The sequence below is a fragment of the Neoarius graeffei genome, chromosome 25, assembly GCF_027579695.1.
Source record: "Neoarius graeffei isolate fNeoGra1 chromosome 25, fNeoGra1.pri, whole genome shotgun sequence".
Classification (NCBI taxonomy): Eukaryota; Metazoa; Chordata; class Actinopteri; order Siluriformes; family Ariidae; genus Neoarius; species Neoarius graeffei.
This window is the reverse complement of record NC_083593.1, coordinates 40,710,362-40,738,108: the sequence shown is the minus strand read 5'-3', so window position 1 is coordinate 40,738,108 and position 27,747 is coordinate 40,710,362. Positions and strand designations below refer to the sequence as shown.

The 27,747-nt window shown below is 39.6% G+C and overlaps 1 protein-coding gene across 8 annotated transcripts in view; it reads right to left on the bottom strand.

Annotated features, from left to right (window-relative positions):
* Positions 1-27,747, bottom strand: part of pam (peptidylglycine alpha-amidating monooxygenase) — a 198,009-nt gene that overhangs the window by 82,072 nt on the left and 88,190 nt on the right. For all 8 annotated transcript variants that reach the window (XM_060908735.1, XM_060908738.1, XM_060908733.1 and 5 more), the window contains 6 exons: positions 25,994-26,042; positions 24,845-24,912; positions 24,460-24,540; positions 24,251-24,327; positions 2,696-2,799; positions 407-600 (listed from right to left, as the gene is read on the bottom strand). In XM_060908735.1, coding sequence (XP_060764718.1) covers positions 407-600; positions 2,696-2,799; positions 24,251-24,327; positions 24,460-24,540; positions 24,845-24,912; positions 25,994-26,042 — 573 coding nt within the window. The remainder of the gene's footprint in view (positions 1-406; positions 601-2,695; positions 2,800-24,250; positions 24,328-24,459; positions 24,541-24,844; positions 24,913-25,993; positions 26,043-27,747) is intronic.

The window sequence follows — 27,747 nt, the reverse complement described above, 5'->3', positions numbered from 1 at the left end:
TACCAGCAACAGTGTGTGAAAACCTTGTGAAGACTTACAGAAAACGTTTGACCTCTGTCATTGCCAACAAAGGGTATATAACAAAGTATTGAGATTAACTTTTGTTATTGACCAAATACTTATTTTTCACCATAATTTGCAAATAAATTCTTTAAAAATCAGACAATGTGATTTTCTGGATTTTTTTTTCTCATTCTGTCTCTCATAGTTGAGGTATACCTATGATGAAAATTACAGGCCTCTCTCATCTTTTTAAGTGGGAGAACTTGCACAATTGGTGACTGACTAAATACTTTTTTGCCCCACTGTAGCTAGTGTTTGTAGCAGTGTTTAGCTGCTACTAAATTCAGCAAAAATTAAGGAAAAAGTAAGAGAGATAATACCACAGAGGGGCGTCTGTGTGTACCTTTATGCTCTGAGCCGTGCATCATAGACATCAATTGGTCCGGACTGACGGCAATGGGGACGTTGGCTTCAGCGGGAATGTCTCTGAACAGATTGCTGTTGCCGTGATCCATGCAGTCCATGTAAGGCACAGCATGCTTGCTGTCCATGTAGTACATGATGTAGAAGTTACACATCTCGTCGTTGGAAGTGCCACTGAGGAAAAAGGAGAAGGAATATCCATCACACGTACATCAGCATGAAATCAATGCATCACCTTATAATATGACTAAAGCCACATTCAGACTGGGCTTGTTTTTACTCCCTGGATTTTAATTTCATCTGAATGTCATGTCAGCCTTTTGTTTGTTTGTTTTTTTACAGGATGTGTGTCCACTCATCTGGAAAGATTACACTGTATTTTACTGAGCAAACAGAAAAGAGGTTTTGCTCATCATCTTCAATATAAAGATATTCCAAGAAAGCCTTTTTTGTCTGCTGTCAAAACCTAACCAAACTTAAAGCACAGAACAATAAAATATACTCACGATTGAAAAGAATTTCTCAAAGAAGTGACGTTTAGATAAAAGTTATTGCGTTCCTAGCACAGGTACAGAGAACATGAATGTTATGGTCATGTGACCTAATGATCAAATGCACGCTGCGTGGCCACAAGCCCTACAAAAAGTGGTTATAATAAAAGGTCAAAACAACCTGTTTGTATTAAAAATGGGGTGTATGTAGTAGGCATAAACTTTTTCGAGTGACACACCCATCACTGTGATTTAACCTAAAGACCTCCTGTGGCAACCATGTGGTAACCGGCGTCTGGAAATCTTATCCCATCTGAATAGTGTTTAAGCTGAGCTCAAGGAATGGCAACAGGCTTTGAATCATCTTTTTGATGTGGTCATTTCTTCACTTCTCACTCTGCTCGTTGCCATTTAAATGAATTTTTTTTTTCGTTTCCGGTTGAGAGTACGTCGTGCGCGTTCTGGCTGCCGTTTCTCACCGGAGCTCTTATTTTATTTCTTTTTCTATTTTTTTTTCTTTCCTGTGTGTTTGTGTAGTTTGGTGTTTGTTTGAGTGTTTTGTCTGCCGGTTGTGGTGTAGCTCCGGACCCAGTTTGGGGCGTCGGTTCCCTCCAGGCCTTGGTTCGCCGTGGGTGATGCCTGTGCTCCCAGCTATGGACTGCAGTGAGCCTGTTGCTCAATTTACATCGTGGTTGTCCAGCGCTCTGTGCTTTAACGCTTGGTGTGATGGTCCGAGCGATGTTGCTCGGTGGCGTCGCGGCGGTTGTGCAGGCGGTTTGGGACACACCAGCGCTCTGCGTGGCGGAGCTTCTCTGCTCGCTGTGTGGATCCATGGCGTGGTGTTCGAGCGATGTTGCTGACGGCGTCACGGCAGCGGTGCTGGAGATGTGGGACTTGTTTTTGTGCACCTTTTGGTGGGACTGTGGCTGCTACACGACGGGAATTACATCCTGACCCCTACTTGGTGGACTTTTTATTTTTTATTTATTTATTTATTCTTTCCTTGTCTATAATTGTAAAGCGTCCTTGGGTTTTTTGAAAGGCGCTATATAAATTTAAATTATTATTATTATTATGTGCATGCATGAGAGAGAGAGAGAGAGAGAGAGAGAGAGAGAGAGAGAGAACACTAGTACTCTGGGTTGCTTCCCATGGGATGCTTTATATGGCACTCTGACGTTGCTATTGTGCACATCCCAAATCACCATGGCAACAAGAATGGCGAGGCAGACCCATGTAACACACGCACACACACACACACACACCCAGTCACAAAAGAGAATCATGAAAAATGCATGTTACCCTGGAGACAACTTTCTTTTGTGCTTGGCAATTCTGCAAATACACTACAGCACCCACACATGTACACACACACACACACACAGTAACCAAGGAGGAGCTGTGACAGGGAGTCACACTGGGCTGGGCAGCGAGCAGCACTAATGACCACCTGTCACATACATGGCTGATGTGAATCTCAAGACAGGAGTCCAAAAGTACTCGGAGCGTGGAGGACATGAAAACAGCTCTACTACACAGACACTCTCCAACCTATAAACCTACTCACGTTCTCATTTACAGGGAAAGCTGGTGAAACAAAAAAATGCAGTCTGAGTGGGCTATGGATTAATTCATCACAGAAATGACATGATTCACTTAAATATGGTGCCATTATATGAAATAACTGCACATTCGAGCTCCACAAAAATAAATAAATAAATAAATAAATAAATAAATAAATAAAGAGAAAGGAATCGCTCACTCCAGCTTAAACTCACCCGATGTGTGTTTTAGTGGACTTTCCTTCTCCTGTGAAAACGCAGCGAGCGGCCAGCATATCTCCGTATCTCACATCGATGGCATTGCTGGCTGGATAAAAGGCCTGGAACAAACACACAACCGCTATTTATTCTTGGGGGAAAAGGCGCCACTGAGGCACAGAATGAATACCAATTTCACGATGTTTTGACAATTATATCTATACCGACAACAGAGCTCAGAAAACCGGAAATACAAAGAAGAGGAATATAAAAATTCCCGGATTGTTTTTGCAAGTTCGAAATTAAACTAGAAAAGAAATTCTGTGAAGGTAAAGGCAATTTCATGGTTGAAGGAAGATTAATTGAAGAGCCTAGTGAATGAAATTCTTCTCATATTGTTCGAGTCAGAGTGCTGTGAGAAGACTTTTAGGTCTGCCAAAGGGGGGGGGGGAAAAAAAAAAATCGCAGAAAGTCAGGGGCAAGAGAAAATAAGCGCCACTGAACTGTGTACTGCTGGAAATGCTCTATGCATTCTGTTTTGAAAATACAAGCTGGAGGTTTTTCTTTCCTTGATGTGAAAGACGAGAGGGAGTTTTGTTTCACCTCTTGTTTTTCACCTCAGGAAACAAACACTGGTTTAGACTTCCCAGAATAACACAAATGGATATTTAAGCCACACTGCCGCCAAATCTATTTTAACAAGCTCCTAGCCATTGAGGGTTGCAGTTTGCTACTCTTGTGCAATGCATTAAACCCTGGTGCTCAAGGGAAAGAAACAAGTTCTCACACGATCGCAGATTTCCTTTCACTGTGGGTCTTAAAGGTTTGGTTGAAAGAAAACTTCACCCTTGCATATTAAATCTTGATAATTCACGTGATCAGTGATTTATTTTGGAACAAAATTCAGGAGTTAGCCATTTTTCACCAATGATTTTCTACAAGGCCATTCAACGACCTGCTTATAGTGATGCCAGGGAGATAACCCTTGCTTCATCTCTACATAAAGTGGTTGATGCAACATCACTTCCATGCATCAAGTTTCATGCTCGTACCACTATCACCACTCATCTCGTAGTCAGTGTTTCTCAACCACTGGGGTGTGGCCCATTACTGGGCTGCAAATCCCACCCCCCCCCACCCCCAAGTCTGAAGCCAAATACTAAATAGTTCAGGATGTCGCCGAGTCCCAAATCCGGTAGATGGTTTGCCGTATACTTTTCAAGTGGAATAAATACATTTGTGGGTAAATCAAGATGAACAAGCCTTTGCCACATTTCTCCTCTACATTTAACTTGCACATGCACACAGAGAGGAAGAGAGATAAATAAATACATTTGTGGATAAATTCTATGGATCTATGATGCCTGCTGGAAGAGAAGAGCAGGGAGGATTGGGAATCGAGCAGCTGTTTGTTTACACCTGATACCAAAATTTGTAGCGTCCTACCAACCATCGCAAAGATGTGGACAAAAAGCCCAGAAACTCCTATTTACCCGGGCAAAAATGATACAGGATTTATTTTTTAGCGTCCTGATCGCCAGATCTTTAACTCAGCTACATATAAAAAATTGTACTCCTCCATGCTCTTCCAGGTTTTCATCTGTTCGTCCGTGTAGAACGATGTCTGCAGCACCAGGTAGTTTGAGATGTCGGGGAACTCAACGGATGGATCATTTTCCAACTCATAATGAATGAATAACTTTATTTAAACACGATAGGTTGATCAGAAGAGCTGGTGGGGTCGTGCATATATAGATACAAATAATTACAAATACAAAAGCCTAAAAATATATTAAAAGTCCTTCCCGCACCATACATGGCACGTTGGGCGGCGCCGATCTCTGTTTCGTAGCCCTCGGCCTCTCGCCTATATTACATAGCTAGGGTTACAGTGGGGGTTAAGTCCTCTGGTAACTGCGAGAGTTTGACTCCCCACTCGAATCTGTATTGCAGCATGCCTTGCCGGAAGGCACTATTTTTATGATGGTCTTTGGTATGACCCGATCGTGAGTAGAACTTGTGATCTCCCGATCGAGAGGTGGACATGCTAACCACTAGGCCACTCATAGGTCACAAATATAAAAATATATATGGGTCTGTCTCAGAAACTGGGTACTGTGGGGGTACCCCACTAAATATACTCCCAGTCAATAAACTATACGGTTTTGAATGGTGACGTTGGTTTTCATTTGAAATTAAATGATGAAAAAAATAATACAGATAAAACTAAATCTTTGATGTGAATACTCTATTCAGAATTTGGCAAAAATTCTGCAAATTTGTGGAAAAATGGCAGCTTGATCTGGGACATGATAAATAGTTGGCTACATCGCGTTCCCTTAAAAAGGTTGTAGTCCACTGAAAAGTCTACAGTTATCACTAATTGTATTTTAAGTTGTAACTTTATACACCTAAGGATTGGTGCGCTCGCAGAATAATCATAACCGTAATAAAACATCATGCAAAATATTTTTTTTAACTCCATTTTCCGCAGACACAAAACCAATACGATCGCGTGTTTTGATCTAAACGGAAAGCCTCAGGGTCAAGGTCGCTACCTCACCAAAAGTAGTAACTTAAAATCACTACGCCATATAAAAATTTAGTTATAAATCTGCGATTTTGTTTTTTAAAACGAAAGCTGAAAGTTAGGTATAGAATATGTTTCTTACAGAATATGTTACGATGGTAGCTGGTCTTGTATGAATTTCTGAGCTATAAAATGAGTCGTGGTCTATTTTTTACCGTAGCGTGTTATTTGTGTGTGGGGAAGGACACACATTCACAATTTGCATGTGTAGAATGGAATTTTCCACTCCAGCAGTTAGAAGTTGATCGTGCTTCCATTTGCGGTCTTTCTGTTACGCGGGTGATCTGTTCGGACGTTATCACTGAAAAGGTGAGTTTTGACAGTTTTATTTTGTTTTAGTCTTGCAGTATAAGGCAATAGAATGTTGTTTCTTTTTCATCTTACTTTCATATTTCGTAGTGTTTGCGTATTTTTGGCCAATATTTTGCAACCATGGTCAATTTAGATCGAACTTTTGATAGAATCTACGGCCAGTCATTTTGCCCCGCCCCCGCCTCGCGCTCCGTCCGGTGCGGTAGTGATGTCCCGATGTTCACGCGCCGCAGCAGAGACCTGCGCGACCTTCAGCCGGTACAGTCACTGTTCTTTTACCACCGTCGTTATTCTCATCTTTCCGGTGTGTTCTTGATTTTTCCATTGTGTCCTATTTCGCCATATCAAATACCCAAAATGTATCATATTATTCATATTTAAGTGAATAATCAATTCAGTCATCATAACTCGGCATTTTTAACCCAAGCAATCAAAAACAGGAAATTTATTCAATATTTTTTTCACTCATCTGTGAAGGAGGGGCTGTAATTCTTCATGTAGTTATTTTATATGTAAATCAATTTTACAAAAGCATTTGAATTGTAATAAAAAAAAATTTCCACAGTGGAGGCCAGATAAAGCAAGATGCTATCTTTATTCTTATTAAACATGACAAAAGAAATGTTGAGTGTTCGGTAAATACAAAAAAAAAGTAAAATTAGAAAAATTTATTTGACCATAATGTCCCAAACAAGAGACCAGTTTCTGAGACGGACCCATATATATATATATATATATATATATATATATATATATATATATATATATATATATATATGACACACACACACACAATAAAAAAATTACAATCTGTTGATTATCTGTTAATTACCTTCACATTAAGTTAATTAATAGGATGCATAACTATTGTCTTTGTATTTAGTTCCGGCTACAATAGGATCACAATTTATTCTACTAATGTCAAATTTAGCTAGTACATTTTTCTTTCATCAGAAAAATCATTTGTTAGCATGTAAGGATCTATCCCACTGAGTGGTTTCTATATCCACTTCTTTTGAGTGCACTTCTTGGTTTTAATAACTTGCTCGTTTGCTGAAACACAAACATGGCAATAAGTTCTTGTGTTAATCGATCAGACTCCACTTTTGGATCATTAATCCCTTTTGGCTGAGAACGCCCTGCATGCATGGTTTGTTGGCTTCTGGCACATCCATACAGTTTTAAATACAATACATACAATTTAAAAATTTGCTTTTATTGCATTTATTTAATTCCCATCTGATGCTGCATCCCATAAATACACTTTACAATAGATTATTAGAGTTTAATAGAATAGATAAGCCAAAATAATTAGGGATCTTTTTTAATGGGCCCCGACTCAGTACTACCCTGATTCCAAAAAAGTTGGGACAAAGTACAAATTGTAAATAAAAACGGAATGCAATAATTTACAAATCTCAAAAACTGATATTGTATTCACAATAGAACATAGACAACATATCAAATGTCAAAAGTGAGACATTTTGAAATTTCATGCCAAATATTGGCTCATTTGAAATTTCATGATAGCAACACATCTCAAAAAAGTTGGGACAGGGGCAATAAGAGGCTGGAAAAGTTAAAGGTGCAAAAAAGGAACAGCTGGAGGACCAAATTGCAACTCATTAGGTCAATTGGCAATAGGTCATTAACATGACTGGGTATAAAAAGAGCATCTTGGAGTGGCAGCGGCTCTCAGGAGTAAAGATGGGAAGAGGATCACCAATCCCCCCAATTCTGCGCCGACAAATAGTGGAGCAATATCAGAAAGGAGTTCGACAGTGTAAAATTGCAAAGAGTTTGAACATATCATCATCTACAGTGCATATCATTATTCCCTGAAGGTCTTCCTGGATTACAAACTTGTGGAGCTCGGGGATTACCGTGACTGTGAGGGCAGCTGCAGCTCAGGTTGGTGATTTTCGCCTTTTTTCCTGGGCTTGTGGGCTGTCTGCCTGTTGAGCTGCATCGGGTCATCAGCACCAGTCGGTTACTCGCTCCGGAAAGCGAACGACAACCGATTGGAAAGTCGTAGTTGTTGGATACTGGGCTTGCTGGGGCCCGTGGGTTATCGTGGCAGCGGGACACTTGCAGTTAAGGTTGGTGATTTTTTTTTTGCCTCATCTGAATTCTCCAGCTGCGTATTTCCCACGTTCTCGCGCTGCTGTTGGCTTTGTCTGTCTGCTCCTCCGCAGAGAGGAGGGGGGTGTCTGTACGACTTCCATAACATCACGGCACGAGCATCATGAAGGTACTGTTTTTTTATGTAGTTATCCACATTTTTGGGCTATGGGACTCTTCAGGGAATTCAGAAGGCAACGCAAGTGTCTTGATGCATCTTCACATGCATCTCCCATCAAAACACACGGACACCCTGTTTATATCTTGGGTGACTAGTCTTACGACATTGGATATTGTGCCAAAGATCTCATTCATCTTTGCTATTATGCCTGAGAGCATAGCCTTTCCATCTAAGTCTGTATTGTACTCTCCAAACAAACAGTGTAGTCCCCCATTAAAAAATTTAAGGCAACGATTTCTGGTGATGTTGTTGCTTTTATTGGCCGGAATAAATCCAAATCCTGGCCCTGCTGAAATTGTTCTTACTCCTCTGGAATTTTCAAGTCGGTCAGGCCTGGGGATTGTGCATTTAAATGTTCGCAGTTTATTGCCAAAATTGGACCAAGTACAGATTTGGGCCAACACGACCAAAGCAGATATCTTGGTTATCTCTGAGACATGGCTTAAAAAATCCATATCAAATCACGATATTGCCTTGGTAGGGTATAACGTATTCTGAACTGATCGTAAAAGTAAAGGGGGCGGGGTTGCATTGTATATTAAGTCAAACTTGCACGCATCTGTTCTTAAATCAGTTTCTCTTCCTAAACAGTTTGAATTGTTGGCTATTGATCTGGAATATGGAAAGGATTGTCACTTGTGTTTAGTCGGCTGCTATAGACCACCTGCAGCTATTAGTGATGCTCTATCCTCATTATCGGCTGTCTTAACTGACCTACTGACCAAGGATTTTGTTTTATTGGGCGATTTAAATTGGGACTGGATGTCAACGAACTCAGATCAGTTCAAAGCCTTTTGTGACTCTGTGAATCTCACTCAACTGATTGAATCATCTACACGACTTAATCATAAGAATCCCAGCAAGTCCAGTTTATTAGATGTTATACTCACAAATAAACCCCATAAGTATTCTCATATTGGGGTTTTTCCTGATGATGTCAGTGATCACTGTGCGATAGTTGCTATAAGAAACTGCAAAATTCCCAAAGCAAAACCTAGGATTGTTATAAAGAGGAACTTTAAGCTGTTTGATATGCAAGGCTTTTTGCACGATCTGTTTTTAGCTGACTGGGACAGGATATTGTTAATACCTGATGTGTCCATTGCTTGGCAGTATTTCCACACCTTGTTTCAGAAAATTGTGAACAGGCATGCACCTGTTAAGAAATTCAGAGTAAAAGGCCGTGATAATTCATGGTTTTCGAATGAATTATCTGAACTTATTCATGAAAGAAATTTGGCCTGGGCCACAGCCAGGAAGTCGGACTCAGAAAGGGATTGGGTAGCTTTTAGAGCATTGAGAAATAAATGCACAGCACTGATACGCAGATTAAAATCTGATTATTATCTAAATGAAACTTCACAAAATATTAATAATCCTCTTAAATTTTGGAAAACTATAAAGTCTCTTTCTCCTTTGACATTATGTAATGACTTTCCTGATTATATTTTATTAAATGATCAGTCTATTACAAATAAGCTTGATATTGTAAATAGTTTTAATAAGCATTTTATTTCTTCAGGGTCAATTTTTAAAGAATCTTCTGTGAGTGATGCACTAAACTTATCTCCTCCTTTGAGAAGAAATGGTCCTATATTTAGCTTTTCAGCCATCACAAGAAATGAGGTTGTAAAGGCCCTAAAAAATCTGGATGTTAAGAAGTCTGCAGGGCCTGATGAAATTGAGCCTTATTTCTTAAAATTAGCTGCGGAGATTATTGCTGGGCCACTGTCTTATATTTTCAATTTATCACTAGAACAGAATGTTGTCCCAGATGTCTGGAAATCTGCTTTGGTTGTACCCCTGCTGAAAGGTGGCGATCCAACCATTTTAGATAATTATAGACCAATATCTAAGCTGTCAATTATTGCCAAAATTCTTGAATCTATTGTTAGTGAACAACTAAAGGATTTTCTGGTTAGTAAATGCATTCTGTCTAAGTTTCAGTCAGGCTTTAGAAAGAACCATAGTACAGTAACTGCTACTATGAAAGTTTTAAATGATGTCATTTGTGCGTTAGATTGTGGAAAATCCTGTGCTGCAGTTTTTATTGATTTGACTAAAGCCTTTGATACTGTCAATCATAGGATCCTTTTATCACGTCTTTACAGTATTGGTCTTTCAGAGTCCACAGTAGGTTGGATTTCTAACTACCTAAATGATAGGACCCAGAGGGTACAAATTAAGGGGTTACTTTCTGACAGGCTTAATGTTGACACTGGAGTGCCACAGGGGTCTATTTTGGGCCCCCTGCTATTTACATTATATATTAATAATCTTGGTGATAATTTATCTGATGCAAGTATACACTTATATGCAGATGATACTGTAATTTATTGTTCTGCACCCTCTATTGACAGGTGCATTTTAAAGCTGCAGGAAGCATTTGTAAGGGTTCAGCACAATCTTTTATCACTGAAATTGGTATTAAATGATAAGAAAACTAAATATATGATCTTTTCAAGGAGCCGGAAGTGTATTTCTTCTATACCAACTTTTTATACGCTGCAGGGCAGATCCATAGAATTGGTCTCCTCCTACAAATATTTAGGCTTTGTGTTGGAGGAAGATCTATCTTTTAAACTCCATGTAAAACAATTGCTTTTTAAGCTAAGATTAAAATTGGGGTTTTATTATCGCAATAGTGCTTGCTTTTCTCAGTCTGCCAGAAGAAAGTTGGTAGAAGCTACATTTTTACCTGTTCTAGATTATGGGGATATTTTTTATAGAAACACCACTAAGGCACTTTTACAATCTTTAGATTCTGTTTATCATTCCGCGTTAAGATTTATATCTCGTAAAAATCACTCTACGCACCACTGTGTACTGTATAATCTAGTAGGCTGGCCATCATTACATATTAGACGGCATAAGCATTGGCTCCTCTTTGTATATAAGGCGATACTTGGTCAGTTTCCTTTGTATATCTGTAGTCTTTTATCTTGTAGCAATCAAGGGTATAATCTACGCTCAAGTAGTTACATTCTTTTAAATGTCCCTAAAATGAAGACAGAATTTGGTAAAACTGCTTTTAGTTATTGTGCCTCAGCTGCGTGGAATGAGATTCAAAAATCACTCAGACTTGCTAGTTTTATGTCTGTCAACGAATTCAAATTTTATCTTAATCATACATTCAATACTGTTTGCACTTGTTTTTAATTTTTGATCTTGTTTTATGTATTTACTTAACTATACATTGTTTTCTATGTATTTACTATACCACACATGCAAAATTGTTTGCACTTGTTTTATTTTTGATTTTGTTTTATGTATTTACTTTTGTATTGTATTCTATATTTTATATTTTATTTTTTCTGTTTTTTTTGTATCTTGTGTGTTGTAATGTGTGCTGCTGCCTTGGCCAGGGCTCACTTGTAAAAGAGATATTTATCTCAATGTGATTTTGTTTCCCTGGTTAAACAAAGGTAAATAAAATAAAATAAATAAAATAAATAAATATCATCATCAAAAGATTCAGAGAACCTGGAAGAATCTCTGTGCGTAAGGGTCAAGGCCGGAAAACCATACTGGGTGCCCGTGATCTTCAGGCCCTTAGACGGCACTGCATCACATACAGGCATGCTTCTGTATTGGAAATCACAAAATGGGCTCAGGAATATTTCCAGAGAACATTATCTGTGAACACAATTCACCGTGCCATCCACCGTTGCCAGCTAAAACTCTATAGTTCAAAGAAGAAGCCGTATCTAAACATGATCCAGAAGCGCAGACGTCTTCTCTGGACCAAGGCTCATTTAAAACGGACTGTGGCAAAGTGGAAAACTGTTCTGTGGTCAGACGAATCAAAATTTGAAGTTCTTTATGGAAATCAGGGACGCCGTGTCATTTGGACTACAGAGGAGAAGGACGACCCAAGTTGTTATCAGCGCTCAGTTCAGAAGCCTGCATCTCTGATGGTATGGGGTTGCATTAGTGCGTGTGGCATGGGCAGCTTACACATCTGGAAAGACACCATCAATGCTGAAAGGTATATCCAGGTTCTAGAGCAACATATGCTCCCATCCAGACGACGTCTCTTTCAGGGAAGACCTTGCATTTTCCAACATGACAATGCCAAACCACATACTGCATCAATTACAGCATCATGGCTGCGTAGAAGAAGGGTCCGGGTACTGAACTGGCCAGCCTGCAGTCCAGATCTTTCACCCATAGAAAACATTTGGCGCATCATAAAACGGAAGATACAACAAAAAAGACCTAAGACAGTCGAGCAACTAGAATCCTACATTAGACAAGAATGGGTTAACATTCCTATCCCTAAACTTGAGCAACTTGTCTCCTCAGTCCCCAGACGTTTACAGACTGTTGTAAAGAGAAAAGGGGATGTCTCACAGTGGTAAACATGATCTTGTCCCAACTTTTTTGAGATGTGTTCTTGTCATGAAATTTAAAATCACCTAATTTTTCTCTTTAAATGATACATTTTCTCAGTTTAAACATTTGATATGTCATCTATGTTCTATTCTGAATAAAATATGGAATTTTGAAACTTCCACATCATTGCATTCCGTTTTTATTTACGATTTGTACTTTGTCCCAACTTTTTTGGAATCGGGGTTGTATGAATAGGTGGGCCTGAAAGCAGAAAAGGCTGAGAACCCCTGTCGCAGATCACCAACTAGCCTAGCCAAGCCGAGTCTCAGTGCAACTGCGTCATAAAGCTACACTGCATATTGGAACATTCCAGCATTTGCTGTCTCCACTATTCCCATGTCGGATTTCTTATTAATAGAACATTGAAGGTCAGAGAAAAATGGTCAATGAGAAATAAGCTCTGTTTTTAGGAGCTAACAGCAAAGCCCGACCATTATCCCTTATGTCCGAGACTGTAGAGTAATTTTCCTCCTATTAAATGCCGTTGTAACTGCGGCAACAATGTCCCCCTTGTGTCTTTAGAGTAACACACAACAACTACTTCTCACAGCTAAAACGGAAATTCAGCACCAATCAAGAATCACTAACCACAACCCAAATATATTACAATATAAAACGTTCATTATGTTTCATGATGGAGGTTTCCTTTGAATAAAGGTTAAAAACTGTCCGAATATTGACACGTGCAGAGTTTGCAGGCAGCACCCTTGCTGGAACTGGAACTGGAACAGCCCTCCATCTGCTACACACCTAACCTCACATGAAAAACAGTCGTAGACCCATTCACACAATCATGTAAATTCAAAAAGTGAACCTAAAATACAGCGAATTTACATTTCTACTGTGTTTAGAAGTGAGGCTCTAGCCATGACTGCAAGTCTACAAAATGCGAGACATTAAGTGGAAACATTTTAACTCTATTGAATAATTTAAAAAGTACATTTCATATTTCTAGGACAGGTTTGTGCAGCACAGAGAAAGTGGTCATTAAGTGGAGAAGTCTGAATCGTGGACCAAGGCAGAGTCTTTGGCACAAAGGCTGCTGGCTCAAGGGCATTGGGGGGGGGGGGGGGGGGGGGGGGATTTTAACTTTGTCCCCTACTCGCAACCTCTTTTTATATGATTCGATGATCAAATGCAAGTAATCGGAATGAAACATGGATTTCAAATATGATCTCACAAACAGGCAGATATAATCAAACTTACCAGCCCATCTGTGTACCTTTACTGGATTTATGGACACGAAACCCCCTCTGCAACATGAATTCAGTGGTTAAGGGTCCTTTACTATAATACGTAATGTGTTTTGTCTGACTTGATCTTAATATACACTAAAGTGCAATGGGCAGAACGGTCAATAAACCCATTGTGGCATCTATGTAGAACTGATGGGCTTTCCTGAAAATCAATAGTAGCAACATTATCAGTGATAATCCCACATCCAGCCTGTTCCAGTCCATTTCTGTACATTATAGAATTTCTAAAGAAAAAAATAATAATGTTCTAATGGTCCATGTGAGAAAGTATTAGGAACAAAAAGCCAACAGTGGTTTTCTTGCTATGAAGAACTTCAGTCATGAAATGAAGTGCACAGCAAATGAGTCATACTGTGTTTTCCTTAAATCCAGCATAACTGCCCAGGTATGTATTTAGAAGAGCGAGAGGAAAAAACAAACAAAAAAAAAGAATTACCTTGGACTGCAAGCAGACTCTAAGAAGAAAAAGAGGCAGATGGATGAGTCACTGAGCTGCAGTATGTACTGACGGAACAAAAGAGCCTCTTCGTGTTTCTAATTCATCTAATGTTGTTATGTGCTTATGGCTCAGCTGCTGTAGCCTGCTGTGGCTAAGCTACAAAGCTGCATGGAAGAAAGTGTAATGTCTCAGCATGGCTCGCATATGACATTTAATCCTGGCCTTTAACTCAGAGAAACAAAGCAGCTGCCATCAACTGGAAATGTCTCAATATCGCCCTTCTTTCAGATTAAAAAAAAGATTTCATGCTTTATTTACAGTGGTGCTTGAAAGTTTGTGAACCCTTTAGAATTTTCTATATTTCCACATGACCTAAAACAACAACAGATTTTCACACAAGTCCTAAAAGTAGATAAAGACAACCCAGTTAAACAAATGAGACAAAAATATTATACTTGGTCATTTACTTATTGAGGAAAATGACCCAATATTACATATCTGTGAGTGGCAAAAGTATGTGAACCTTTGCTTTCAGTATCTGGTGTGACCCCCTTGTACAGCAATAACTGCAACTAAACGTTTCCGGTAACTCTTGATCAGTCCTGTACACCGGCTTGGAGGAATTTTAGCTCATTCCTCCGTACAGAACAGCTTCAACTCTGGGATGTTGGTGGGTTTCCTGACATGAACTGCTCGCTTCAGGTCCTTCCACAACATTTTGACTGGATTAAGATCAGGACTTTGACTTGGCCATTCCAAAACATTAACTTTATTCTTCTTTAACCATTCTTTGGTAGAACGACTTGTGTGCTTAGGGTCGTTGTCTTGCTGCATGACCCAACTTCTCTTGAGATTCAGTTCATGGACAGATGTCCTGACGTTTTCCTTTAGAATTCACTGGTATAATTCAGAATTTATTGTTCCATCAATGATGGCGAGCCGTCCTGGCCCAGATGCAGCAAAACAGGCCCAAACCATGATACTACCACCATCATGTTTCACAGATGAGATAAGGTTCTTATGCTGGAATGCAGCGTTTTCCTTTCTCCAAACATAACACTTCTCATTTAAACCAAAAAGTTCTATTTTGGTCTCATCCGTCCACAAAACATTTTTCCAATAGCCTTCTGGCTTGTCCACGTGTTCTTTAGCAAACCGCAGACGAGCAGGAATGTTCTTTTTGGAGAGCAGTGGCTTTCTCCTTGCAACCCTGCCATGCACACCATTGTTGTTTAGTGTTCTCCTGATGGTGGACGCATGAACATTAACGTTAGCCAATGTGAGAGAGGCCTTCAGTTGCTTAGAAGTTACCCTGGGGTCCTTTGTGACCTCGCCGACTATTACACGCCTTGCTCTTGGAGTGATCTTAGTTGGTCGACCACTCCTGGGGAGGGTAACAATGGTCTTGAATTTCCCCCATTTGTACACAATCTGTCTGACTGTGGATTGGTGGAATCCAAACTCTTTAGAGATGTTTTGTAACCTTTTCCATCCTGATGAGCATCAACAACGCTTTTTCTGAGGTCCTCAGAAATCTCCTTTGTTCGTGCCATGATACACTTCCACAAACATGTGTTGTGAAGATCAGACTTTGATAGATCCCTGTTTCTTAAATAAAACAGGGTGCCCGCTCACACCTGATTGTCATCCCATTAATCGAAAACACCTGACTCTAATGTCACCTTCAAATGAACTGCTAATCCTAGAGGTTCACATACTTTTGCCACTCACAGATATGTAACATTGGATCATTTTCCTCAATAAATAAATGATCATGTATAATATTTTTGTCTCATTTGTTTAACTGGGTTCTCTTTATCTACTTTTAGGACTTGTGTGAAAATCTGATGTTGTTTTAGGTCATATTTATGCAGAAATATAGAAAATTCTAAAGGGTTCACAAACTTTCAAGCACCACTGTATATTACTCACACACGATTATTGGCACCCCTTGTAAAGATCAGTAAAGTGGGATAGAAAAAAAAATCCACCTTTTGGTGAAGTAGCTTCTCATTGCCTGTAAGTAAAGTGACACACCAAAGGAGGCAGTGACGATTTCATTGGTCAACATCATGCCTTGCATTCTTATTGGCTGGTATATTTTGATAGGGTCTTATCACCAAAACCCGAGAGAGAGAGAGCACAGAAACTTGTAAGCAGAAAATTGGCGAACGCACAAAGGCCGTCTGACACACTACACGACACCTTGCAAAATCTGAATGTGAAATGAATAAACACTTCAAATTGAAAGACCATGCTCTTGATTAAAGATAGGAAGAAACTCCATAATGCAGGTGCGGAGTTTTATTCACAAGAGCAAAACACAAAGCAAACACGTAATAAACCAGGTTGAGCAATGCGGCATGAAAATGACAAAAGGAAGGCAAAAAGGTGTGCAAAAAAAAAAAACCCTCAGGCTTTTAGCAAAGAACTAATCACAAAAATAAACTCAAAACAAGGACTGTTGGGAAATGGACTTCATCACCAGCTGTGAGAAGAACTCTCCAGGCAGCACAACCTGGAAGTCATATCCAGCACCGCGTCTCTGTACTGGTGCGACTTTAAAACTTGCCTGTCCTTATCTGCTAATTTAGGAAAACGTCTGTCTGAATTTTGAAGACCCGAAGAGAATGCGGTCAAACTGCACCTTACTGCATCAGGTGTTAACCAAGGGTATTCAATATAATACAAAAGTTATGGCTGCATTTTATAAAATATAAACTCATTTCTCAATGCTGAATACAAATGAATTCATGTAACTTAATTCACGTAACATCTGGACAGATGAAATTCAGACATGCTTGTCGGCTCGTTATTTGATCTTTATACAACTTTACAGTTTTACGACATTATGTACAGTGGTGCTTGAAAGTTTGTGAACCCTTTCGAATTTTCCACATTTCTGCATAAATATGACCTAAAACATCATCAGATTTTCACACAAGTCCTAAAAGTAGATAAAGAGAACCCAGTTAAACAAATGAGACAAAAAAAAATATACTATACTTGGTCATTTATTTATTGGAGGAAAATGATCCAATACTACATATCTGTGAGTGGCAAAAGTATGTGAACCTCTAGGATTAGCAGATCATTTGAAGGTGAAATTAGAGTCAGGTGTTTTCAATCAATGGGATGACAATCAGGTGTGAGTGGGCACCCTGTCTTATTTAAAGAACAGGGATCTATCAAAGTCTGATCTTCACAACACGTGTTTGTGGAAGTGTATCATGGCACGAACAAAGGAGATTTCTGAGGACCTCAGAAAAAGCGTTCTTGTTGCTCATCAGGCTGGAAAAGGTTACAAAACCATCTCTAAAGAGTTTGGACTCCACCAATCCACAGTCAGACAGATTGTGGACAAATGGAGGAAATTCAAGACCATTGTTACCCTCCCCAGGAATGGTCGACCAACAAAGATCACTCCAACAGCAAGGCGTGTAATAGTCGGCGAGGTCACAAAGGACCCCAGGGTAACTTCTAAGCAACTGAAGGCCTCTCTCACATTGACTAATGTTAATGTTCATGAGTCCACCATCATGAGAACACTGAACAACAAATGGTGTGCATGGCAGGGTTGCAAGGAGAAAGCCACTGCTCTCCAAAAAGAACATTGCTGCTTGTCTGCGGTTTGCTAAAGATCACGTGGACAAGCCAGAAGACTATTGGAAAAATGTTTTGTGGATGGTTGAGACCAAAATATTTTTTTTAAACCATTTAAATAAAGCGAGCAGTTCATGTGAGGAAACCCACCAACATCCCAGAGTTGAAGCTGTTCTGTACGGAGGAACGGGCTAAAATTCCTCCAAATAATTTTTGGTTTAAATGAGAGGCGTTATGTTTGGAGAAAAGAAAACACTGCATTCCAGCATAAGAACCTTATCCCATCTGTGAAACATCGTGGTGGTATCATCATGGTTTGGGCCTGTTTTGCTGCATCTGGGCCAGGACGGCTTGCCATCGTTGATGGAACAATGAATTCTTAATTATACCAGCGAATTCTAAAGGAAAATGTTAGGACATCTGTCCATGAACTGAATCTCAAGAGAAGGTGGGTCATGCAGCAAGACAACGACCCTAAGCACACAAGTCGTTCTACCAAAGAATGGTTGAAGAAGAATAAAGTTAATGTTTTGGAATGGCCAAGTCAAAGTCCTGACCTTAATCCAATCGAAATGTTGTGGAAGGACCTGAAGCGAGCAGTTCATGTCAGGAAACCCACCAACATCCCAGAGTTGAAGCTGTTCTGTACGGAGGAATGGGCTAAAATTCCTCCAAGCCGGTGTGCAGGACTGATCAACAGTTACCGCAAACGTTTAGTTGCAGTTATTGCTGCACAAGGGGGTCACACCAGATACTGAAAGCAAAGGTTCACATACTTTTGCCACTCACAGATATGTAATATTGGATCATTTTCCTCAATAAATAAATGGCCAAGTATAATATTTTTGTCTCATTTGTTTAACTGGGTTCTCTTTATCTACTTTGAGGACTTGTGTGAAAATCTGATGTTGTTTTAGGTCATATTTATGCGGAAATATAGAAAATTCTAAAGGGTTCACAAACTTTCAAGCACCACTGTAGATGATAGAATGTGCAAACAATCACACTTTGATTGGCCAGTAGTGCCTTGTCGTCAGTGAGGTCAAAGTTCACTGACTCGCATAACTCAGTAAAATGGACAGACATCAAGTGGAATTTATTTGTTGGTAAATATTTCCAAAACAAATGTACAGATTAAACACCGTGCTCCAGGCATTTCAATCATACTGAATTAATGTTGCCAAGATAACAGAAACAGGAATTATAATTGGTAATTACTTTATGTAGTAGCTGTAATATTTTCCAACACAGTGGACATGAATACTAATGATCAATTGAAACATCTATTACAGATGAAAGGAGAAGCCTTAGAAACATACTGCATGAAGTAAAAACTTAACGTGCATTTGTAATCCAAAGATATTTCATTTCAGCAAACATTTTCCACATTTCTTGAAAATATGTTTGTTTTTCGTATTTCAATTTGTCCTTTTTTGCCCTTACTAAAAATAGCATTTTATGACCTTTAAAGGATAACAATTTTGTTTTTTTCCATCTCTATAATGTATCAACATTTACTAAAATCACGTGTTATGACAACACACGTAAATAATGAGAAAATACAGGCTTTTCAAATTTCAGTACATCAAGACACCGTAAATCAAATTAGGAGCAACGTACACACACCTGCGGTCAAAAATGTACACAGACAAGCAGATGTTTAGAAATGGCTCCAATAGACATTCCTGAGTTGTGTAAATCTATAAACCTCTTCCTCAGATCTGCACTGAGCTGCTTGGACTTTCCCATTGCACTGTGTGCTGGTCAATCCAATGAGCGCTGTCAAACAAGCCCTTTTTGTTTTGGCACAGTGAAGCTACCAGTTGTAGTCAATCATGATCACTAACAGGAAGTTCTTGGCCTTGGTAAGTTAACACACTGTTACTTTCGGCATCACTGAATTAGTAATCTTAGTGGGTATATGCAAACTCTGTATGTATAATCTTGAGCAAGTGGTGACTTCAGAAAATCCAAAAATAAATTATAACTCCCCCCCCCCCCCCCCCAAAAAAAAGATGCATGTCGTACAATCATTCTGGCACAAAAAACAAACAAACCACAGTTCAAAAATATCACTGAAATGCTATGACATTCATGTCCATGATGACATACATTCATGTCTGTGTGTGTAAATTTCTGACCACAACTGTATGTGTGCGTGAGATCATTTGCCCCAATATTATTTACATTTACGGCATTTAACAAATACCCTCATCCACAGTGACTTACAACCCCGATTCCAAAAAAGTTGGGACAAAGTACAAATTGTAAATAAAAACAGAATGCAATAATTTACAAATCTCAAAAACTGATATTGTATTCACAATAGAACATAGACAACATATCAAATGTCGAAATTGAGACATTTTTAAATTTCATGCCAAACATTGGCCCATTTGAAACTTCATGACAGCAACACATCTCAAAAAAGTTGGTACAGGGGCAATAAGAGGCTGGAAAAGTTAAAGGTACAAAAAAGGAACAGCTGGAGGACCAAATTGCAACTCATTAGGTCAATTGGCAATAGGTCATTAACATGACTGGATATAAAAAGAGCATCTTGGAGTGGCAGCGGCTCTCAGAAGTAAAGATGGGAAGAGGATCACCAATCCCCCTAATTCTGCGCCGACAAATAGTGGAGCAATATCAGAAAGGAGTTCGACAGTGTAAAATTGCAAAGAGTTTGAACATATCATCATCTACAGTGCATAATATCATCAAAAGATTCAGAGAATCTGGAAGAATCTCTGTGCGTTAGGGTCAAGGCCGGAAAACCATACTGGGTGCCCGTGATCTTCGGGCCCTTAGACGGCACTGCATCACATACAGGCATGCTTCTGTATTGGAAATCACAAAATGGGCTCAGGAATATTTCCAGAGAACATCATCTGTGAACACAATTCACCGTGCCATCCACCATTGCCAGCTAAAACTCTATAGTTCAAAGAAGAAGCCGTATCTAAACATGATCCAGAGGCGCAGACGTCTTCTCTGGGCCAAGGCTCATTTAAAATGGACTGTGGCAAAGTGGAAAACTGTTCTGTGGTCAGACGAATCAAAATTTGAAGTTCTTTACGGAAATCAGGGACGCCGTGTCATTCGGACTAAAGAGGAGAAGGACGACCCAAGTTGTTATCAGCGCTCAGTTCAGAAGCCTGCATCTCTGATGGTATGGGGTTGCATTAGTGCATGCGGCATGGGCAGCTTACACATCTGGAAAGACACCATCAATGCTGAAAGGTATATCCAGGTTCTAGAGCAACATATGCTCCCATCCAGACGACGTCTCTTTCAGGGAAGACCTTGCATTTTCCAACATGACAATGCCAAACCACATACTGCATCAATTACAGCATCATGGCTGCGTAGAAGAAGGGTCCGGGTACTGAACTGGCCAGCCTGCAGTCCAGATCTTTCACCCATAGAAAACATTTGGCGCATCATAAAACGGAAGATACAACAAAAAAGACCTAAGACAGTTGAGCAACTAGAATCTTACATTACACAAGAATGGGTTAACATTCCTATCCCTAAACTTGAGCAACTTGTCTCCTCAGTCCCCAGACGTTTACAGACTGTTGTAAAGAGAAAAGGGGATGTCTCACAGTGGTAAACATGGCCTTGTCCCAACTTTTTTGAGATGTGTTGTTGTCATGAAATTTAAAAATCACCTAATTTCTCTTTAAATGATACATTTTCTCAGTTTAAACATTTGATCATCTATGTTCTATTCTGAATAAAATATGGAATTTTGAAACTTCCACATCATTGCATTCTGTTTTTATTTACAATTTGTACTTTGTCCCAACTTTTTTGGAATCGGGGTTGTATTATTATTATTATTATTGCTAATTAGTAGTAGCAGCAGCATCAGTATTATTAAGATTATAAAAATCATCAATGCGACCTCGGGATATAACGCACTGGTCAACCATAATAGTTTGTCAAGATATTGATAGGTATTAGATTTTAGCCCCCCCATCTAATATCACCAGCCTCCACTTCTCAATAAGCCATCACTAAGAATGGCCATCATGAGCAGCAGACCAATTCTACTACAGGAAAAGAATCTTTTCCTACGTAATATTTATTGTGGATATTTAGCACATCTGTAGCATATAAGTGATGACCACAGACAGAAACTTTCCTGAACTGAAAGAACAGAATTTCTGTTTTCACAAAAAAAAGTCACTTATCAAGGAAGTCTAGGCCAGGATTGGAAAAGTCAGTAAACATCAATCATGTATTCATCTTCAGAAAGTGCTTAATTTTGATCAGGATCAAGGTAGCTCCCGAGTCTATCCTGGGGAACACTGGCCAAATACACCCTGGATGTGATGCTAGCATACTACGCCCACACCGTCAAACATAGCGGGAATTTAGCATAGCAGAGCATCCACCTACTGCCATCAATATTCAGAAAACCCTGAAGAAACCCACATGGACACAGGGAGAATATGCACAGAAACTCCACACAGACACCAACCTGTGATCAGGATCGAACCAGCATTAATTCTTCAGTGAAATGCATTTATAACTCAAGCTCTACAGTGGGGCAAAAAAGTATTTAGTCAGCCACCAATTGTGTAAGTTCTCCCACTTAAAAAGATGAGAGAGGCCTGTAATTTTCATCATAGGTACAGTTCAACTATGAGAGACAGAATGGGGGGGAAAGAATCCAGGAAATCACATTGTAGGATTTTTAATGAATTAATTGGTAAATTCCTCAGTAAAATAAGTATTTGGTCACCTACAAACAAGCAAGATTTCTGGCTCTCACAGACCTGTAACAACTTCTTTAAGAGGCTCCTCTGTCCTCCACTCGTTACCTGTATTAATGGCACCTGTTTGAACTCGTTATCAGTATAAAAGACACCTGTCCACAACCTCAAACAGTCACACTCCAAACTCCACTATGGCCAAGACCAAAGAGCTGTCAAAGGACACCAGAAACAAAATTGTAGACCTGCACCAGGCTGGGAAGACTGAATCTGCAATAGGTAAGCAGCTTGATGTGAAGAAATCAAATGTGGGAGCAATTATTAGAAAATGGAAGACATACAAGACCACTGATAATCTCCCTCGATCTGGGGCTCCACGCAAGATCTCACCCCGTGGGGTCAAAATGATCACAAGAACGGTGAGCAAAAATCCCAGAACCACACGGGGGGACCTAGTGAATGACCTGCAGAGAGCTGGGACCAAAGTAACAAAGGCTACCATCAGTAACACACTACGCCTCCAGGGACTCAAATCCTGCAGTGCCAGACGTGTCCCCCTGCTTAAGTCAGTACATGTCCAGGCCCGTCTGAAGTTTGCTAGAGAGCATTTAGATGATCCAGAAGAGGATTGGGAGAATGTCATATGGTCAGATGAAACCAAAATAGAACTTTTTGGTAAAAACTCAACTTGTCAAGTTTGGAGGAGAAAGAATGCCGAGTTGCATCCAAAGAACACCATACCTACTGTGAAGCATGGGGGTGGAAACATCATGCTTTGGGGCTGTTTTTCTGCAAAGGGACCAGGACGACTGATCCGTGTAAAGGAAAGAATGAATGGGGCCATGTATCGTGAGATTTTGAGTGAAAGCCTCCTTCCATCAGCAAGGGCATTGAAGATGAAACATGGCTGGGTCTTTCAGCAGGACAGGGATCCCAAAGACACTGCCTGGGCAACAAAGGAGTGGCTTCGTAAGAAGCATTTCAAGGTCCTGGAGTGGCCTAGCCAGTCTCCAGATCTCAACCCCATAGAAAATCTTTGGAGGGAGTTGAAAGTCCGTGTTGCCCAGCGACAGCCCCAAAACATCACTGCTCTAGAGGAGATCTGCATGGAGGAATGGGCCAAAATACCAGCAACAGTGTGTGAAAACCTTGTGAAGACTTACAGAAAACGTTTGACCTCTGTCATTGCCAACAAAGGGTATATAACAAAGTATTGAGATGAACTTTTGTTATTGACCAAATACTTATTTTCCACCATAATTTGCAAATAAATTCTTTAAAAATCAGACAATGTGATTTTCTGGATTTTTTTTTTCTCTCATTTTGTCTCTCATAGTTGAGGTATACCTATGATGAAAATTACAGGCCTCTCTCATCTTTTTAAGTGGGAGAACTTGCACACTTGGTGACTGACTAAATACTATTTTGCCCCACTGTATATCTATCTGTATGATTCGCCTTTTCAGGAATAAGCAACTTTCCAGACGAATCTGCGTGTGTAGGTGTGGTTGAGTGTTGTATGCACTGTTGCCATGGTGATTTGTGGTTATGCTTTACCTATGTAGCTGTGTGGGTCTGTGCATAGAAATCACAAAACCTTCAGGAAAGCAACTGGAACGACATTTGGCTGTATTGCTTTTTGTTTGAAAGTTGGACAAAATAAGAACATCTTGGGTGTGAAGTGCATTGTTTGTAGCTAAGATTTTGAATTCGCATCATAAAAGTAATGAATTTTAAATGTTTTTGCCTTGACGACTGCCTCTAGACTTTTTTATTAAAAGGTATTTTGAGTACATGTGCGTTCCATTAGCTTCATACAGTAGTAATTGCACGTGCACTACAAATCCAGTGGATAGAGATTAGGTTGTAACACACATCGGAAAATTCCCGAACGAAATGTGATTAGAAAGAGTAACATGAGACGAGTGGGATGCTACATGTACATTTGGGAATACCTGTGGTAACTGTGGAGACTGCCGCCCAATCAATGTCCACTGCCCATTTCGAATTCTGTAACCACTAACAACTTTACCTGGAGGACACACATGAAAAGCACACACACACACACACATTTCAGCCATCTGTGGAAATTTTTTAGCAAAGTAATCATTTCTATTCAAGACTTACAGTATAATGAAAAGAAAAGTATGAAAGAGGGACTCACCAAGGCGGTGTGTGTGGGTTCTGAAGGCAAACGGGTACATGGGGTATGATAAGTAATTGCAAGCGATGTCAGCATTGGTTACTGTAAACACACAAAAACAACATACCAGGATTTCAATTAATTAATGACACACCAGGGTACTGCACACATTTAACTGTCAAAGATTTTGTACTTCAAAAAAATAAAACCCTGCTGTTGAGATTTGGACATTTTTATACAACAGTGAGCTTTAAAAGCATGAGAATTGCCAATTTAAATAAAATAAAATAAAATAAAAAACCCCGAAGGAACCAGGTTGTGTGTGTTCGATGGTTTGAACCCCTCGTAAATGTTTTCCATCAATATATAAAACAGCGTCAGATTGCGAGGCAGCTCCTGAGTGTACCTGTCTTTCCTGGAGGGATGACGGTGTCTACGGACATCATCAGGTACATGCCGGCTATAAAAGGCTGCCTAGACAGGAAATGCAAAATGACATCAGATTCTCCTCTAAACCTCATCATTTCTCTACACTGAGCATTTAATCATCTAAACACTGAAACCTTAAAAAAAAGAAAGTTGATTTCTTCCAAAATAGCATTCCTCCATCATATTATCAAGGATTTACATACTTCATTTTGAGAGACACTAATCCCACAAGGTGCTTCATGATTACGCAGAGTTTTCTGCACGCGGATTTGTTCAGCTCTGCTAAAGCTTTCTGCATCCCACAGGTTTTGAAAACCGTTTATTACAGAACGTGGGTCTGGAGTGACAGGTGTACGGAAAAACAACAGGTCTATTTCTGTTCTGTGCGTTTTTATAAACTGGTGGACTCGTGTGTAAATAAAGCGCAAAGACGGGCAGGAAAAGGAGAAAGCGGAGCTCGCGGTTGAACATTCACCGCATCCCATCAGCTATCCATCACCATCATGCACAGCAACAGTGAGACCGGGTCCGAGGTGACCGGCTGAACTCGGACCAATAATCCGTTGCCGCGATAAGGTCACTCTGCTCTAACTACACCGCTTGACATGTATTATTTTAAAAACATCAATTCTAGAGCAGATGATAGGAGTCTTAAGTCTTCGTACTAGCGGGATGGACTGAAACAGCAAATTTACCTCCTACTGTGCGTCAGTTAGTAAAGCATAAAAGCCTTTAAACCCTTAATTGCTCTTTTTGCCTATTTAAATTGCTACTTCTATCATTTTCACAGGGAATATCCAGCTATTGCCACAACACCCTGATAATTGATGTAAGGGCCATAATTACATGCTTTGTGGAAAGGGGAGAACAGCCTTAGGTTGATGGATCTAACTGCCAATACAACTTGAGTCAATATACACGGGTATTTTTTTGGAAAACAACTGCTTAAATGAATCAAATTCCAACGTTTACCACACTCATTATAACTTCCAATTAAATAATCATACTTGTACAACAAAAGGTTTCGACGCCCGAAGGGAATTTTGAAACTGAGCAGATTTTCCAATACGGTCATGCAAAGAATCAACAACAGCATTAACAAAAGTGATGGAGATTAGAAACTTACGGTTTGGAAGTCATTCTTAGAGTAAGTCCTGAGCAGTCTTTATGGTGATCTGAAACCAAGACAAGACACCATCAGCCGAAACCATTCATCCTAGAGGTCGACCGATCTATCGGCCGGCCGATTTAATCGGCCGATTTTTGCCATTTTTTAATGAATTGGCATCGGCCGATTTTCTTATTTGGTCGCGCCGATTTAAAGTCAGGTACGACAGCTACGTAGAACGCGGCGTGCAAAAGACCCAAGCCAACAAACGTTTCAGGAGTCAGCAGAGATAGCCTACAGGTAAGGCTTCAATTCTTACATTTCAATGTCCTAAAGTCGTATATTTGCTCTCATGATAGTTGTAATCTGTGATGTGTTGCTTCATTTAGCGAAAGGAAAAACGAATAGCATTTCAACTGCATCGGAGTTGTAGAATTCCTCTCGAAACGAAACGTTGCGATGCGTAGCCTTGTGGCCGCGAATGCGTCGGGAATGCGTCGACTATGTAAGCCCCCTTAACGCTGGTGACCGCTATGTTCCGATCTAAACTGTAGTAACGGACAATCTAAGTGAAAAGTTAACAAAAAGAGGACGCAAAACTAACCTGTGAACGTATTATAACATTGCCATCCCATGTCCATTCGTTTTCGCTATGTATACATGTTTGATTTGATTGTGAACCAGAGACCGATGCTAGACCTCTGCAGTTCCTATTTCCGGTTTCCTGCACAGCATGCTGGGAGACGGAGTTTTATATTATTGAAACGGAAACGTGTGAAAGTTCAAGGCATGGAAGTTCCACAGTGAAACTGTATAACTTGAACATGTGTTTTGCCGTTTTGAAGTAACTATCTGAAGTTGTCACATCATGGAAGTCTTCTTGCACTCTGTTAGTCTATTGATTATTCATTTTAATACGTTTAAGTCATTAATTTGTTAATTCTTATTGTTATGATGAGTACAGTCATTTTTATATAATACATAATATTTAAACTATATATTATGTTATTTATAATGAATAAAATAAATGTGTTATGAATAATAAAATCTAAATGGAATTAATAATTTATTTCATTAACATATAGTAACATAGTAACATTGAAGGCACTATTAACCCTTTGGTGACTGACCCCTTGAAAATCGTTCCTCCAGGAACGATGACGTTTCAGTTGTCAAGACAACGGAAAAACTAAAACTAAAGTTACAACGTTTATCAACAAAACAAGTTACAACAAAATCTTTGTTTTGTATTTTAGTTTTTCCGTTGTCTTGACAACTGAAACGTCATCGTTCCTGGAGGAACGATTTTCAAGGGGTCAGTCACCAAAGGGTTAAATGCTAACCTTGAATGTTTGTTCTGTTTAGGAATTGCTGTCTGATGGCCTAAAAATCGGCCCCCCCCCAAAAAAATCGGCAGCTCATATCGGCCATCGGCTGACTCTGACCTCTAAATATCGGTATCGGCATCGGCTTTAGAAAAACCCATATCGGTCGACCTCTAATTCATCCTAAAGGTCATGTCTTTTTTTTTTTTTGGCTTTGCTAAATAGAACTGGATTGAAATAAAAGTGGTGCATGTGTTGGACTGCATACCTTCACTATTTATTTTTTAAAAATAATTAACAGTTGACACTGGACTCTCAGTATGACAGCAAAAGTGCAGCCTGACAGAATAATGAGTAGGCCAGCGGTTTTGCCCCAGAAGGGCAGCTACTCGTATTTGAAAGGTATCGTCTTAAATTATCCAGAAACAGAGTGAAATACTGGGTGAA